General features: G+C 39.0%; 1 protein-coding gene across 30 annotated transcripts in view; it reads right to left on the reverse strand.

Annotated features, from left to right (window-relative positions):
- Nucleotides 1-16,763, reverse strand: part of rapgef6 (Rap guanine nucleotide exchange factor (GEF) 6) — a 122,642-nt gene that overhangs the window by 63,648 nt on the left and 42,231 nt on the right. For 23 of the 30 annotated variants that reach the window (XR_013647522.1, XR_013647521.1, XM_078930952.1 and 20 more), the window contains 2 exons: nt 15,179-15,248; nt 10,175-10,318 (listed from right to left, as the gene is read on the reverse strand). Coding sequence is in view for 28 of the 30 variants with exons in the window: in XM_078930952.1 (XP_078787078.1) it covers nt 10,175-10,318; nt 15,179-15,248 (214 nt within the window). In the remaining 2 variants the exon portion in view is untranslated. Of the gene's footprint in view, nt 1-7; nt 887-10,174; nt 10,319-15,178; nt 15,249-16,763 lie in introns of those variants that run through there. The other 7 variants (XM_078930966.1, XM_078930965.1, XM_078930961.1 and 4 more) reach the window with 1 other exon arrangement.

Raw genomic sequence — 16,763 nt, forward strand, 5'->3', positions numbered from 1 at the left:
CTCTTACTTTGGAGGACCACGGCTGCAAGCAGTTGGCATAGCAACGGACCAGGAAAGCCATTTCCACAGCAGGGAAGGCGCCAGCGAGGGGAAGTTTCCCCCGTTCGGCAAGAAGATGACAAAAAAAAAAAAAAGGTAAAAAAAAAAAAAGGTCTGATGCCACTTTTCGTTGCAAAAAGGTTGTTGTGTTGTTTTTAAAATAAGTCTTCAGGGATTTAGAGATAAAAGAGATTAAATAAAATGCATGACGGTCATTTTTTGTTATGAAAAGAAAGTCTAGAAACCATTTTTAAAAGGAGCTCTGCACGCCAATGAAACATTTAAGAGAACTGCAGCGGTGAAGCCGAAAACAAACCCAGACTCAAGAAAAAAAAGCATCTAAATCCAGAGATCAAGGCAACTTGAGCAAAAGCACATCAAATCCTTTCTGTCCTCTTATAGATCCACTTTACTTCCTTAAGGAGTAGAGGATATCTCCCAAAAAAATGATGGTGGCTGCAGAAAAGGGGGGTTTGTCAATGCATCTGCAGCCTCAGGAGAAGAAGCCTCTGGTCTGATTAAAACTCATCCAAGCAGTCCTCTTGATGCTTCCTAAATCATGGATGATCCGCCTGCAGTTCTTCTTTCTTCCTTAGTCGTTGTCTACGTCTGTCAAACTCCTGTCTCAATCTTTTTTGCAACTCTTCTCATCTCTACAGAGCTCCAGCAAGGATGCCCAGCGGTGAAGCTCTGGGTCCAAAGATCCGACTCCTGTATCCTCCCAGTGAGCTTTCATCACCAGTTGGCGCTCACACCTCACGCCGGCATTCCTCCTCCCCCCTCCCACTCTCACTCTCAGAGTAGCTTCGGCGGACTGATGCTGCACGGCGGAGGACCGGCCGCTAATGGAAAGAGTGGGAGAGAGAACAAGGGAGGGGAATCCAGCTGAAAAAGAATGACATCACCTGTGCAGCCGGAGAAGGGGGGGGGGGGTGGGAGGTGGCACAAATGAGTGGAGAGCAGGGGGGAAACTGCATTAGATGGATTGGCTGCTGAACAGAGGCGGGTGAGAGAAAGTGATGGACAGGAGGAGAGAATGAGAGCCAAAGATACAGAGAAGAAAGAGAGGGAACATCTCCATTGATCTGGAGGCAACATAAAGACGGGGGTTTGGAGGCAACTCCCCCTTCTCCCCTTTGTCAGAGTGACGCATAAATTACAAAAAACAAAGAGGGGATAAATCCCAGTCTGTATGATTTACAAGGGCAGATCTGCTGTTTTTTTTGTCTAAGTAAAGCATGCCACACAATAACAGTTATTGCCAATAGATGTATCTATTCCAAAGACTACTCTGGATGATGTGTGGCGCAAAAATCAGAATCTGACAGATTAGAAGGACCTATTTATCACACATACAGTAAGTCATGATGATGCAGTACACCGCTCCACTAAACACTGACGTAATAACAGGATCAGGGTAGACTGCAGCCTTAAATAATAGGAACTCGGCCCCGCTCTGACGGGATCTAGAATAAGTCCAGTGCGTCTCTATGTGGGACAACTCCAAAGAAATGTGGACTCTGCAGAAAAACAATTAAAAGTTAAAACGTTTATATATGTGAGCTTTAAGTAAAAAGAAGATGGTTAGATTTTATTTTAGCTTGGCACAGAAATATTTTAATAACAAACAAAAAAAGTCTTAGATAGTTTTGAAAAAAATTACCTGCACCATTGATAGTCTTACTAAGATGTGGCATAAAAGAAAGAAAGAAAGTAAACAATTTTCCAATGATTGGAATTAATCCTGCATACAACTTAAATAAAATGCGTCTTTGTTTTACAAATGATGAAAAAACAGAACCAATACTAAAACCCAGCTAAATGATTTGTTAATTATGGCCAAATTAAATATGAAGTCGTCGGATAACAAGTCTGGGTCATACAAAGATGATCACAGCGCGTTGAAAAAGATCAGTAAGAATATTTGTTCTAAAAGTGAAGTTTAAAAAAAAACATTGTTTTTGTGTTCAACAACTGCATTTTTTTGCATGAAAATAAAGCTAATTTAGCTAAATTTTTGTGTTTACTTCCTTTTTAAATAGAATAATTTAGGAAAAAAATGTCCCACAAAGATAAGAAGGACATTTCTGTCAATTCCATTTAATTTAAATGTGTTGATTTAAAACTTTATTTTTTAAAAAGTAACTAATGTTTTTTTCTCTCTCTACAACTTAATATAATGCATTCTTCAGATTTTACCCCATTATTTCTTCATGCAGCCATTTGTGTTTCTTCAGACCTGGAATTCTACCCTGTTCTCTCTGTGCAAGCTAGGAGACACACCCCCGGCTAGAAATGACATCATCTCTTTACTCCCCAGCCAATCAGAGGCAAGCACATGGAGCTCTGGCTTCAGCGGAGAGCAATGTACACAAGAGAGAGAAAAAAGACAGAAAGAGGAAAAGGGGAAGACAGCTGCACTGATAGATCCATACCAGAACATAGCTGGTTGGTGATCTGAGGAGATCAAACAAACATGGAAGCACAAACACCATCACCCTCTAACTCACAGTGAGGCACATGAATGAAATTACCAAAGATGAATGGATTAAAGAGTCCGGGTCTAATGGAGGCTGGTAAGGATACACAGTGTGTGTTTGTGTGCAAGTACACTTTCTGCAGCTTTCCCCTTTTGCAAAAAGCCTGTGCCATTGAGCATCATCTTTTTTGCTCCACCAGCCAAGTCTGAGCCCTAATAAAACACACCGCTGCAGCGTTTCCTCCAAGGATTTTGACCAGATCATACGACTGTTAGGATCAAAGTTAATCAGGCGCTTCCTTAGGCGCAAACCTAAGAAACTAACTGCAGATGTCGAGTTTAGAGTCAGTAGTTATTACCTAAAGAGCAACAAGTGCAAATATTAGTATTTTTCAAATGCTGACTGAGTCACAAACCAAAATTATATAACATTAGAATTTTTCATAATACAGATTTTATAAAAAAAATAAACACTTTGTAATGTCATAAAATATTCCCCCAACATCCAACGACAAGAACATTTACAGATGACAAAGTTGTGTGTGTGTGTGTATATATATATATATATATATATGTGCATTTCTTTAAATTTTTTATTTTCTAATCATTTTATGACTAAATATCCTAATAAGGTTTTATCTATGTATATATATTTTTGTGTCATGAATGCTTGAAAAAGGAAAATTCCAACAAAATAATAATAACTCACAAGAAAAATGTTAATAGAAACAAAAAATGTTAGGAAATAGGATAAATATCTAATACAAATAAACATATCTGAACAATTTCCCATTGAGTTTTTTTAATCACTTAGTAATTAAAAGTAAAACACCATAAAGTAGTTTTAAAACAGTTCTGGGATCCTATCAGATCAAACAAAGTCGTGGTTAGAAATGAAAACAGGAAGACACACATGCAGACTTTTAAAGGGGCTCAATGACAGTAAACACAGCGCCGGAAACAGGAAACACTTCCGGAGTGGTCTACCTGCAATGGTGTTTTTGTCAGCATGTGAAAGTGGGCGACAGTTTGTTGACTGTATAGAGAAAAGGAAAGAAAAAAAGAGATGCGGAAGTCAAGTTTTGCAAGAAAAGAAAATTTTAGGACAGATAAATCCTCAAACTATGATTCAACCGCGTATTGTTTTTACTTAACATGTAGACAGTTGCTAAAAGACAGGAAAAGGAAGGCGACAGAGTCACGCATGCTGCATGGTTTACTAGACCCGCATCACATCCTGTGTGTGCAGGTTAGTCTCTGTGAATACCTTTGGGGTTCATGTCTTGCTTGTCATTCAGCCTGATGGGAAAAACGCCCCAGTGAGACGCCACACACACTGACTTCCACACACAAGTTTGACAGGACACGCAACTCATCATGAGTTAAACTACGCTAGAACACAAAGAGAAGAACACAAAACTTAATCTGATAGAATATTTAACTCCTGTATGTTATACAGGACAATCGAAGCTCCAAGTCCAACACATTCAGACAGTTTTGATTTAAGTGTTCCAAACTATAAAGTTTCAAGAAGAATGGAAATGATTCTTAAATGTTTTAAATGTCTGTCCTCAAACCAGAACAGTCATGAAATCCCTTTTAATTCACTTGTGATTGATCTCTGCAGAGGTAAGAATAAAACCTCAAACATTCATGTACTGTCAAAGCATTTTCTATACATTTTCTATTAATAAGGGGCAATGAAATAAAATAAATATAGAAGGCAAGAAGAATCTAGGAATGTAGTGTTAATGATAAAAAACCTTTATGAAAATTACATGAAAAATCAAAACTTTTAAAAGTTAAAGTAGAAATTAAAAAAAGGCAAGTGTTGTGTTTGTTTGTAGCTGACACCACCCATTCCTTTTTTGCTTTTATTTTAGCTAACGGTAAGTACGAAAAATATGTTAACGTTTCTCTAAACCCACATAACAAAAATAAAAGGAAAATATCAATTAATTTACAAAACACAACTAAAAAATAAGGTTGAAAGTTGAAAACAAGAGTGCAGAGAAATAGGTTTGACAGAAGTGAAAAAAGAAACAGCAGAGGAAGTTAGAGAAGAGGAGGGGGGGGCAGAGGGGAAAACAAGCAACAGAGAGAGAGTTCAGCAAGGTCTTCATGTTGGTGCTGCTGATGTAATCCCTAAAATTAGCAGCAGAAAGTACTCTGGCTGGTAAAGTGCAACTGTCCAACACTCGTGCACACAAACTCAGGGTGTGAGACCAAGATGTCTGTAGAACTCAAGAGCTAAAACAAAAGAAATAATAAGAACGAATTTGTGTTTGGGGACTTGTAAATGATGAGAAACTGCTTGAATGTATTTTTGTAAGAATGGATGCTAAATCTAATATGATATATAATCCATATGGGGTGCATAAAAATGAAAAACTTGTGCATGAATGTAACATTTCAGTGAGTTACAGGTCCTGCAGCCGAGCAGGGACAGTGGGATACATGGTCTGAGGGGAAATCGCATGGTATTATATGGTCAAACAGCAAGTATCAGAAAGCAGAAAGCCTTAAACATGTTTAACGTTTAGCATATTGCAACTGGAAATCTCAAAATTCCGGTTGCTGCTTTAAAAAGAAAAGGCATAAATCCTGACTTAAAAACTTTCATAGTTAGTTTGTGTAAATCTCTACATCACTCTTTGTCCTTGTTCTAAATTTTGCAGATGTATCAGACGTTCTATTAAGAAGAAAGAAGATCATCAGGAGACACCAGAATCTGATGCATTTTTGACAGAGTTAAATATCTTCTGTTCGTCCTTCCATCGTATTTTCACAACCTTTACACACATTTGGCAGCATCCCATTGCTATAAATGATTCCACTGAATTCATCCATCAACCCCAAACAGCTTCTAATGTTTTAAAAGTACACTATTTTAGTCTTAGAAACATTTAATTTATAAAAGTTTGATTTATTACACTTTTTTTAAACAAATTGTGCTCTTTTTTTACATTTTATTGTTTTGATGAGGAATTTCTCGTTTTCATCTCTCTCCATCTTGTCATTTCTCATCCCTTTCATTAGCTTGAGCTCTAATTTTTTGTAACTCTTCCGACCTCTCCTGCCCCCTTATTCTAAACTCCTTACGTCTCTCGGGGGCCATGTTTGGTGTAGCAGAGGCAGAAAAGGCTTGTGGCTCCTGGGATGAAACTAGCCTCACCTGCATTCTGACAGAATGAGTCCAGATAAGCTCAGAAAAGGACTGGATGCATTAATAAAGCCTACAGCTCTGAAATCCTGGCAGCCCAGGATATGTTAGATCTGGACAGCCCTACAGCAAGAAACAACCATGTAAAGCCACATTTAACTAAAGAAACTCTTTACAGCTACAACGTAAATCACCGTTTCACAGAAACACAGATTAGCCAAAATGGGACATTTCAAAAACACCAGAGGAAATTCCATTACAGTCATCACAGGAAATGGCATTTTCAAACAAAACACTAGCTGCACAGACTTTCAAGATAAAAGCATCTGATGTCTTCTCATTTAAAAAAAAATTGAAGCTTTTACAATGAGTAAAGTATTCTCAAATTGAATTTAAAAAAAGCAAACTCTGCATCAGCACTTCTGTGTGACCTGCTGAAAGTTAACAAATAGAAGTTTTTACCCTCCATAGTAGTGTTTGACAATGACAGAGCATACTCATGAGTCACATCTAATGCGAGGCAATTACACATGGAATGCAACGTTTAACCTGATTGTAACCAGTGACATCAGGGTGACCTGAGTAATGGAAGTGTGAGATGAGCAATAGCTTCTCATGTTAAGTTCAAATGATGCCATCAAGGAGTGACATTGTGATGAAAACACAGACGCTGACATTTGTGAGTGCCGAGTGACTCCCATGGAAACGTTTTATACCTAGGAAACTGAAATAAAACAACCTATCACAGTTATTTATCTGACCAAGCTGACCACAGAAGGAAAATGTATTATGTACGTTTGAAAACATTTATAGATAGATATTTCTTTATTGATCCCACATTGGGGAAATTCAATTGTCACAGCAGTTCCAAAAAGCAGAGAAAAGTGACAGCAATGTGCAAAAGTGAGGGGTGTTCCCAAATGTGCAAGTATACAAATACAAAAATGTGCAAAAATATAAAAAAAGTAAAAAGTAAGTAAGTAATAAATGATGTACACTATTACAACATAACACATGTTATGCCTAATAACATGTAATTATCATGTAACTGGAGATGTCACTAAGAACGCTTCATCCCCAGGAAAATCATGGACTGTGTATTCCCTTTCTATAACGCAGTTCAACTTTTGTGGTCTTGCTGTAAGATCATTTTTTCAGTGTTTTCTTTTTTTTTTACAGCCCACTGTGTTCTGTGTCCTGATTGGCTCTTGACTTTGTCAATCTCTTCTGTTCAGTGTGACAAATCTAAATTCTTTTTTTTATTTCAATCAGATCTGTTTTCATTCTATAATACTGGACTTATTTCCTAAGAAGGTTTGAGTTTAAACAAGAGAGAAAAGTGTGAAACTGTTAATGCCAGCTGACAAAAGTGCATAAAGTGCGCATTGAGGGGTTCCTCAGCTTTAAAAACATCTTTAATCCTACGTCACTGGTTATATTTTTGAACAAAACTCCCATTATAAACAAGGGAACACTGTATAGCCATCTGACAAAGAGAATAGGCAAGAAAGAAAGACACAAATACACCATAAAGGACAATCCCCAATAGTATGGCATTCAACCCTATGACCTGGAGAATCCAGCAAAAGCCAGAAGTCTGTGAAGGTCCTTCCCATTTGAAGCAAGAAGCAAGAGTTAGGCACCACAGATCACTCCTAGTATCCAACCAACAGACCACACATGTGACATTTATGAGTTGTGGAGCCACTGACGCTCACATCGCTGAAAGTACAGACCGCATCATCCTCAGACTACAACAGACAACCAAAAATCCTTCCCTAAACAAATAGTTTGAACTACAAGTGATGATTTTAAAAAGCTCAGAGTCAGGGGTGGTTCTATCATTACCTCATGTTAAGACTCAAAATTGTCAAGAAACCAGTTTTGCCTAATATTTTAACTGGCTGCTTGGCAGCAGTAGAGCAAAGTCTCAACCCTAAGCAACCGCCACCATCTTCCACATCAACCGTAAACACTTCAACAACTTGTGAAGAAGAAAATAACACGTCAGATTTTTTTCTCCCACTAAAACAGGAAGTCAGACGATGCATGAGACTGCTGTGTGTTTCCGGTGTGGTGGCTTCTGTCACCAGATTGCTTAAAGCAGCAGAGAGGATGCTGCTTTACGCTCCAACAGCAAGTTCAGTGAAGCCAAGGTGGCCGAAGAGTTTTAGGGCTTTGAAAAATGGGAATATCGCTGACAGAAGACTTTTCAAGTGAATCTGTCCAAGTTTGTGATTATATTCAAAAACGACATGGTTTTATTGGTGCAACACAGCATTCATTCAAATTGTGATTTCATTGGAGTGTGGCCTGAGCTAAGAAACTGTGTGCAGACGGCTGAACCAGCATAAAACTTGAGATACTTCAAAGAGGTCTGGCAGTTAAAGCGCTTTAAGCAGGATTCTACTGCAAAACAAGACTAGAGAAGCTTTTAAACATTAATATATCTTTCTTAAATGATGAGAACATCTGATGCTTCATGAGAGACTTTCACTGTGTTCATCTTTTTTATAACATTTATGTGTGTGAGGTCATTATGAAGCTGAGTCATTAGTAAATCCCAGTAGCTGTGTGTGCAGTGGGAGAACACGCACGATCCTCGGCTTCTCGCACCACTGGATGAGGAGTTAAGTTTTGGACAAACTGAAAATCCTTATTAGGAAAAACCAACAAATATGAATTTAATAGGAGAAAGAAAGAAATAGTTTTATTGAACCTGGATAACATTGCTCTCTTCTTGTTTTTTTCTTTGTTTGTAACCATACAGTGACTTGTACAGTCTCAGATTTTTTATTTTATTTTTCCAAATGGTGGTGGGGTTCCCTGATCAATTCATAGATTTAGGGGTAATCCATTAGAAGTCCAACGCAAACCATTGCAAAGCAGTGATACTGGTTTCTAATGTTATGGTTAAAAAAGGCCTCTTAACAGCATCTTCTGGTCCATTGAAACAGTTCAGGTTCTGCTGTGCTGAATTATGCAGGAGAGTACAACAACATATTTAAAAATGAGTGAAATTTCTGCAATTTTCAAAGACATGTTAAGAGTTTCAATGGTATCTCCACATCAACAACTTAAAGTATTTTTCCAGTTCACCCATACCTACACTAGCAAGTGTCTGCTACAATTTGCCACTCGCAGCACGCCCATAGAAGAAAATGTACATGAACATTTTGGCTATATGGGCTATTGTAGTTTGCTCATTTCTGTTGCCCACAGACAGTCAGTTACTAGCCGTAAGGGCGGTTGGGACTGAGGCTTTCCTGTTAACCTCTTTCCCATCTGCCCCCCACAGTATCAGCAAACTGTAGTGCACCTGTGTGGCAGCCCCCAAAATGAGTTTCTAGAGACCAGGTGTAAGAATCAGGACAAAAACTGTAATACATAAAGCGGGTTACTGGTTTCTGGACCTCATCCTTAGCTAGCGCACAAACAGTGGAAAGAGAAACCAAAATAAGGCAAGAATTACAACTCTACTACTGCATGTGGGGGTAAAATGAATGCTGGCAGGCATGTGTTCTGAAGAGATGGGAGCATCCAACAGGACAATCTTCTATCATGTCTAATCATCTCCACATGCGTCTAGCTTGTACTGCTATGCAGTCTTGATTCCATTTAATCTTAGTCGTTAAATAACTCCATGTAATTACAGCATGTTTACATTTGTTTCTGCCTAACTTTGTAATAGGGCAGCTGTGCCCCAACACTTTTAAAAGGATGGGGTATATTCAATAAACCCCATCACCGGCTATAATATTGTAGGAGTCAGCACCACTGAAGACTAAAAATGTCATTTTGAAAAGTGGCACGGTCAACATGAGAATACAGAGGCAGGTAAGGTCAACAGTGGACACTTTTTAGCTTCTGTTAAGCTCCTTTGTGACTCCTCTGGGATATTTGAATAGAAGTTTGTGCCCAGATAAGTTTTTAAATGTATGAAGTGAATTTTTTCCCCCTTTTGTAAAAGTCTTTTGTGTGTGTGTAAATGTGTGTAAACTGTGTTTGTGTGGTAAGGTGTGGCTTCTGATGATTAGCTGAAGAGTAACTGACACAATCTGATGCGTGGGGGGGGGGGGGGGGGGGTATGCCTTACACGAGAGACATACTGTACATACTCTGAATACTTTCGCTCTGCAGACATTGTTGAGATAAAACAAAACCAACTGACTTACTGGTAAAGCCAGTTTGGTTCCTCTGAATGGTGATGCTACGTGTTTGTAGCAGATAAAACAACAAAAGGTCTGCATCTGATTAACAACAACCAGTTTTCTTTCTTTCATTTCTATTTAAATTACATTTTGATTGATATTTTTTGGTGTAAATAATCCAATTGTCTTAATTTCATGGTTCAAACATGAAGGTATTTCAATTCTAGGATTCTATGAAGACTCATTAGAAAGCAGTTGTTGATCAGGGAAAAAAACCTATTCAACAAGTGGGTCCTTCAGAGAGTATTAGTATTGCTTGGTAGTAACGGGTTTCTCTCTTACTGTGTTGTAGCCGGTGGGCTCCTGGCCGTCTGTGATAAGTTCTCGCTCTCCACGAGGGTTGACCCTCCTGAAGCGCCGCCTGGACTGCCGTTGGGACCCTTCTCTTTGCAGAAAGCAGTCGTTCCCTTCGCTGCCGTTATCCACCTGCAATACACAGTCGACACTCCCGTCAGAGTGGCAGCTTCTGTGAGATTTGCGCCCACGGTTGTGGATTGTGTGGGGGCATCGGGATGACCAGTCTACACACTCTGAGACCGGAGGGCATGGCTCAGAGCAGCTGCGCTGTAGCAGTTCAACTGTTTGGGCTTTACGATCCGAATCTGTATATTCCACATTCTGGACCTCTGTTTCAGAGTTTTGTTTTAGAACTTCCACATTGTGGTGTTCTGTGCTCCCATCCTTGGCCGTTACTCCTTCCGTTTTGCGCGGCTCCTCAGCATGCTTTGAAGATGCCGATGTCTCATTCTGCCCTTCTGCCGGCTCCTGGTTGAATATCCAGCCCTTCCAGAGCGCAGAGAGCCGGTGCCAACGGAGCACACTCATCCGGACTCGAGTAAGAGATCAGAACAACACATAAAAGCAGGAACTACCACAGGGGAGGGTAAGAAGCAGCCGCCAAATGCCTCTATAGAAAAAATGAATAGGAGGTTGGCGTCCAAAAGTTTAAAACAAAGCGGATAATCTCTAAGGGATTCCTCAACGTTACATCCATTGGAGCAAACGTCCGAAGCAAAATGAAAAAACAAACTGAATAAAGTTGGTTTAAAAATTGAAGACAAAAAAATTCAGAGCTGCAACTCTCTGCCCGTCCTACAGCCGATATGAAACAATCTTGACTAAAGACAGAGTTTCAACACGTTGCATGCTGATGGACTTGCTCACATGCTTGCTCTCTGTCGCCATCTGACACTCACAGAGCATACACTCAGCCCACTGTTTCCAGCAGGAAGCCGTAAATACACAAACATCCCCAGGCAGAAAAAAAAACAGCACAGCTCACAGATTCCGGCCATACAATTCATTCCCCCAAAGACTTCCCACATTTTATAATGCTGAGTGAACCAGAGCCAAATTATGATAGAAATGTCTACATTTATTTAAAACCCCAACATGTCAATAAGCTTTAATTCCCTAAACTTGCAATATTTTGTACCCTCTTTACACACACATGATCATATTTGCATATTTTGTTGTGTGTGTGATTTTAAAATGGCTTTTTTTTTTTTTGGTAAGAAGTCCCTTTACAACGTAAAAAGAGACATTTTTGGGGGGCATTTGGCTGCAGTTTACCATTTCACGTTAAATTATTCTCTAAATTCGTTGCCCTAAAGAGCCACTTTTAGAACACATAATCGATTCACGGGGTAAATTAAATTATTTTTATTTACTAAAAATGCCTATGTGCTCAACAGTTTCATTTGTATTTGACACTGACGACTTCCTAAAAACTAACATATGGGGCATTTTTGAAAAGAATTACTTTAAAACTGTACTGAACAACGTCCCAAACCCTGATTTAAAAAGGCTAGATGGATGTTTGTGTCATTTAGTTTTTCAAATAGCAAGTATAGTTTAAGATAAATTGCTTTAGACATCAGTTTCGGGCCATAGACACACAGAGAAGAGTGTTTTCAAAGGGGAAATGCTTAAAGGGAAGTCTACATTTTGTCGTCATCTCAACTGCAACAAAAACGTCCAAACAGGTTTTGTTGAAGTGAGCAGCATGCTGGCCAGTGACTCATTCATTCCAATAAATAAATAAATAAAAATACAAAGACATGCCCATTTTAGTGTACATGTTTTTCTGACCTGTATTCAATTCTAATGAAAACGATGCTAAGTTTTGAAAAGCGCGTTTGCGGCAAGTGCAGCACCAGCTGCATGTGGTAAACAAGCAAACACCAAGAAAAGCTGACGGGGAAGAGGAATCCCTTTGGTGGTCAAAAACACAGAAATGTATTCCACAGCATTGTGCTGTTGAGTTCTCGGACATAAACTCATCTGACATTTTAGGAGAAGAACAAGAGTAGGAGGAACCAGGGTTTGAAAATGTTTGTTTGTTCACCTGACCTCCCTGCCTCTTTAAATCTGTCCATCTTTATTATTCGAATCCCTGGTGCGAGTCCCTGCTAGATCCAGTGCCCTTTTATAGGAAATCGTTGCATTAAAAAATGTCTTTAAAGAATACATGCGCTCTATTTATTTATACTTAACATCGACTATTGAAAACACGTGCATGTTTTTCTGATTAAGCCACTTGGTATGGAAATGACAGATTTCGTCATAGAGAACCAATACCACAATTGGCCTCTCTGTTCTGGACTGTGGCTTTATTCTGTTCCTGAGATCAGTCATGTGCGTTTACGGACATCTAGTGTATAAAGGAATGCTGACAACAGCCAACACAGACGAGGAAACTCAGCAGTAACAGGAAAAAAAATACATGTGACAAAAAAGATTGTTTTTTTTTTTAAATTCAGCCTCACATTTTTCTGTTTGAATGACTTCCCCTTCTGTCATTTCAAAGTAAAAGTGAACATAAGAGTCAAAAGGTCAGTTCATTCTGAGCTAGGACAAACTCCTATTAGAAATTAGACTAAGTAGCAAAGAAACACTGAGATCCTTTTTAATTCAGTGGTTTATTGAAAGAACTTAACTTATAAAAAACCAAATTCTAGCTGTTAAAAATCCAGGGTTGTGTCTTTGTGTTCTCTCCCATAGCAGAAACAAACAAAGTCATCAGCCTGGCTTTCATGAGCCTCATAAGTTAAACAGTCCAAGAATTCAAGGGGGGGTCTAGAAAAGATAGAATCTATGACCATTTTAAAAAACACCTTTTGCACACGTTCCACTTTTGTCGCTCTGCTGATAAGAGCGGCCTTTTTAGTGTTTAGATTATATTGTGTCTGTTGGTTTATTTTCCCCTCTATGTGACAGGTTTCCTGTTGGCTAACACTGCTGTGCTTTGCTTCTTATTCTCATCATTTCTTTCATTTACCTGCTCTTGATTAGCCCTCCAATCCAGACAAAACGCTCACACTGAGAAACAGTCACTCTCAATCCTGTGACCACAACGACGACAGGAGCCACACAACACATTCTTTCTATTATTCCCATGGCCCCAATTAGCTGATGAGCTGCAGTGCAGTCTGACTAGACCACAGCCCCCCTTGCCCTTGTGAGTCCATGCATTTATCCTGAAGCATGTGATTGGAGGCCTATTTGTGCACATTTGTGTTCCTGGAAGGTTTATTCAAAATTGAAGAGGCTGTATTTCAATTATTGATTAACTATACAGTCAACAGTTTCAGTTATCTTCCATAAAGGCACTTAATCTCTGAAAAATACAACTCCACATGGCTAAACTCTGGATTAAAAGTAACGTTTAAATATGAAAATGGAAAAGAAAATGGGGATTTATGCATTTTAAAGAAAATAAAATATTAAACATAGAGTGTACAGATGCTCCAAATATACAGCCGACTCTGTCAGCTAATAGTCCCAGAGCCTTAGATAAGTCAAACAAACACTAATGTCCTTGTTTTGTTTTTCTCAAGTAATAAGGTTTTTTTTAATAATAAAAAAAGGTGTCTCAATGAAATGTGTTCTTGTTAATCACTCCAATTACAACAGCTCAAAATGCACCCAGTCCTGTTTGTGCAAAAGCTTGAGGAAGCGCCACAGACGATGTGGATGAACAATATGAGGATATGTTGAAAACATCCTCTTTAAAAATGTCCTTGCTTGGTGTTAAAGAGACGTTATCACTGTGTTGGAAAAATAAGTCTGCTCCCGGGCTCTGATTATTGTATTCATTTAAGTAACTTTTCTTCCCCAAATAAGAGAGGAAAATACACCCTCCTCCCTAAATAAATGACCCACACACAGTAGAGGCAAGCTTCATTTAAAAAGACTGTTTCCCTCAGCAACCAAACATTTTGTTCTTTATTATACAGGATGAATAAATGGTTTCCTTCCTCTTTTTTCTCTCCCCTCCTCTAAGTTGATTTCGCTGTTCCAAAACGTTGGTTCACAAAGCATGGCACAAACTTATCTTTGGGACTGTCAACACTGCCTCTTTTACTGTAGCAAACATCCCAAAAATAGACCCGAAGAGACAGTTTAAGATGAAGTGCTTGGCTGAAAGAGCACCTCACTCTTACATAACAATTTTCTGTTTTACTACTAAGTTATGATCTGATGTTGGTGTAGAGGCTGAGAGGGACTTGGCTGCCTTTGGATTCGCTCACAGGTCAGATAAGCTCTTATGTTTCACTAACTCCCTACTACCGGTACTTAAAAAAAGAAGAAGTTATATTTAAGACTACACATAGGTTTAAACAATCATTTTAATCTTTTAATTTTTATCTATTTCTTGGGATTCCTTTATAAAGAATAGCTGAAACTCGTTTTAAATAATGAACTCTTTGCTTTTCTAACTTTGAGTCATATCGTCTTCCTCAAATCAATTTCCCTTCAACTGCTTTTTACTGGATCCTGGTATTTTTATCGCCTTTGTTTTCTCCATTTCACTTTCTTTCTTGTGTTGGTTGAAGAAAAACAGACAACCTACGAACACAAGAATTGACTAAATCATGTGCAATTTAGAATAATGAGGATCTCAAACAAGCTTAGGTGCGTACATGTGACCCCTTTTAAGGTCAATGTATAAAATAGTCCTAGTGACACTTTATGCTTCATTTCATTTAACTAAAATGGCGTCCGGGAAACAAGCTGCCTACTCCCAGTGGACGCATGCCAGAGAGCGGGGCACACAAGGTAAATATTTGTGTTATTGTTCTACATTCACAACCATCAAGATAAAATGAGCAATTACATTGAAATAAATCAAGTTTTTCTATAGTTTGATGACAACACTTTATCTTTTTTTCTCTGTGTATAGAAATATTGTTTTTTGGGCTTCTGTTCAATTTAACCAAAGAGATCAGTGTGACCAAAGGCGAAGTAAGGAAAAAACATGATATAGAAAGCATCTATACTCACCACAATCATTTCTGATGGTTCCAAAGTGATGCATTCACAGCCACGTCTGCCCCCCAACTGCTTGCCAAAACTGTGAACCGCACACACAGACACACAATAATCAGTACACAAGGATGAGGTGATAATCGACAGCAGAGAGGGATGCATTCTATCACAAATGACCAAACATGGCAAACATGGATGATAGCAATAGACCAAACTTTGTGTGGCTTTGCTTTGAATGCAGCTAGACCCTGTAAGTCTGTAGGCGACTGACTAGTAACTGAATGTCCTTCAGCTCAGGAAGAACAGACACCTGTCTAAATAAATTAAAGGAACTGAAGCATTAGTCCCGTGCACCTGTTGGGTTGTCCGGGAACATGGAGAGCCGTAGAGAGGAGAGGCCACATATTAAAGTGTGTCTTGCAGTTTTCTTGATGCTTCTATGACCACCATAAGGGATGTCATGAAAATGGAACGTACCATTGTTGTCCGTGTGTCATAATATACTTATATTCCGATGTAGGGCTACTGGAAATTGCAAGCACTTAAGAAAAACAGGGGATGCTCTAGTCGTTAGTAAGATGCAAGTACTGGCCCCTTACAAACACTACACACATAATACGCAAGAGCCCGTAGGATGCCCACACAAATTGCCTTATTTTCAATTTCAGTCAGTCTGCACGCAAAGAGCACGCACTCAACAAGTGAATGGTGCTAATGGGCCCCTTGTGCATTACGCAGGATTTGGGAGGGTTGAATAATGAATGATCCGTACGACACGCCTGCGTCTCATCTACTTCACCCTTACATGTCACATAAGTGTTTAATCACAACCTGTGGCATGCAGCATGCCTGTAGAAAAATGTGCAGTAACATCTTCGCTCTGTGGGCTCTCTGAGCAGGCTATGATCTTGGTATTTAATGTGGACCACCTGTGTGCCCTGAATAGGTTTGCCCCTTTTTTGCCCGCAGACAGCCCATATCCACCCACAAGGGCAGTAACTAAACTTATCTGCCGCTTTTGTCCACCCTGTTAAAAGGTGTCAAACAATTCTTTAAGTGAAAGCTGATAATGTATTGGAAAAGAAATTCTGACTTTTAGAGGCTCTTCTAATCAAGCAGTCAAACTCGTTCTGTCCTCAAGAGCATTAAGTTAATTTCTGAAACACTCTACCTTGTTTGCCAGGGTGTTACCTCCATAAACCTTTTACTGCACACCAGAGCATCTATATCCATCACTTCAAGTTGAAAGCTTTTTTTTTGTTTATCTTTTAATTGGACACATGGTCAGCACTTTTGTGACATGGCTTTTGGCATTCAAGCTGTCTCAGCACTCTAGGATGAAAAACTAACCAGGGAGTCAGAGAAGACGAAAGAAAAACGGAAAATAACAACGACACAAAACAAAATGTGTTGAAAATTTGCACTGTGTGCGTGAATGTGGAAAGATAGAAGATTATGAAAGGGAAATGATTCTTCTTCTCAAATAGTGGAAGTCTGCTCCTAAAAATATTTCATCAAATTAAGAATTTCCAGCTAATATTCTAAGACATCAAATCAATTTAAGCTCTCCAGAACTACAAAAAATAGGCATAAATACTGT

Source organism: Oryzias latipes, chromosome 14 (genome assembly GCF_053564925.1).
Source record: "Oryzias latipes strain Hd-rR chromosome 14, Olatipes_Hd-rR_3.1".
Lineage (NCBI taxonomy): Eukaryota > Metazoa > Chordata > Actinopteri > Beloniformes > Adrianichthyidae > Oryzias > Oryzias latipes.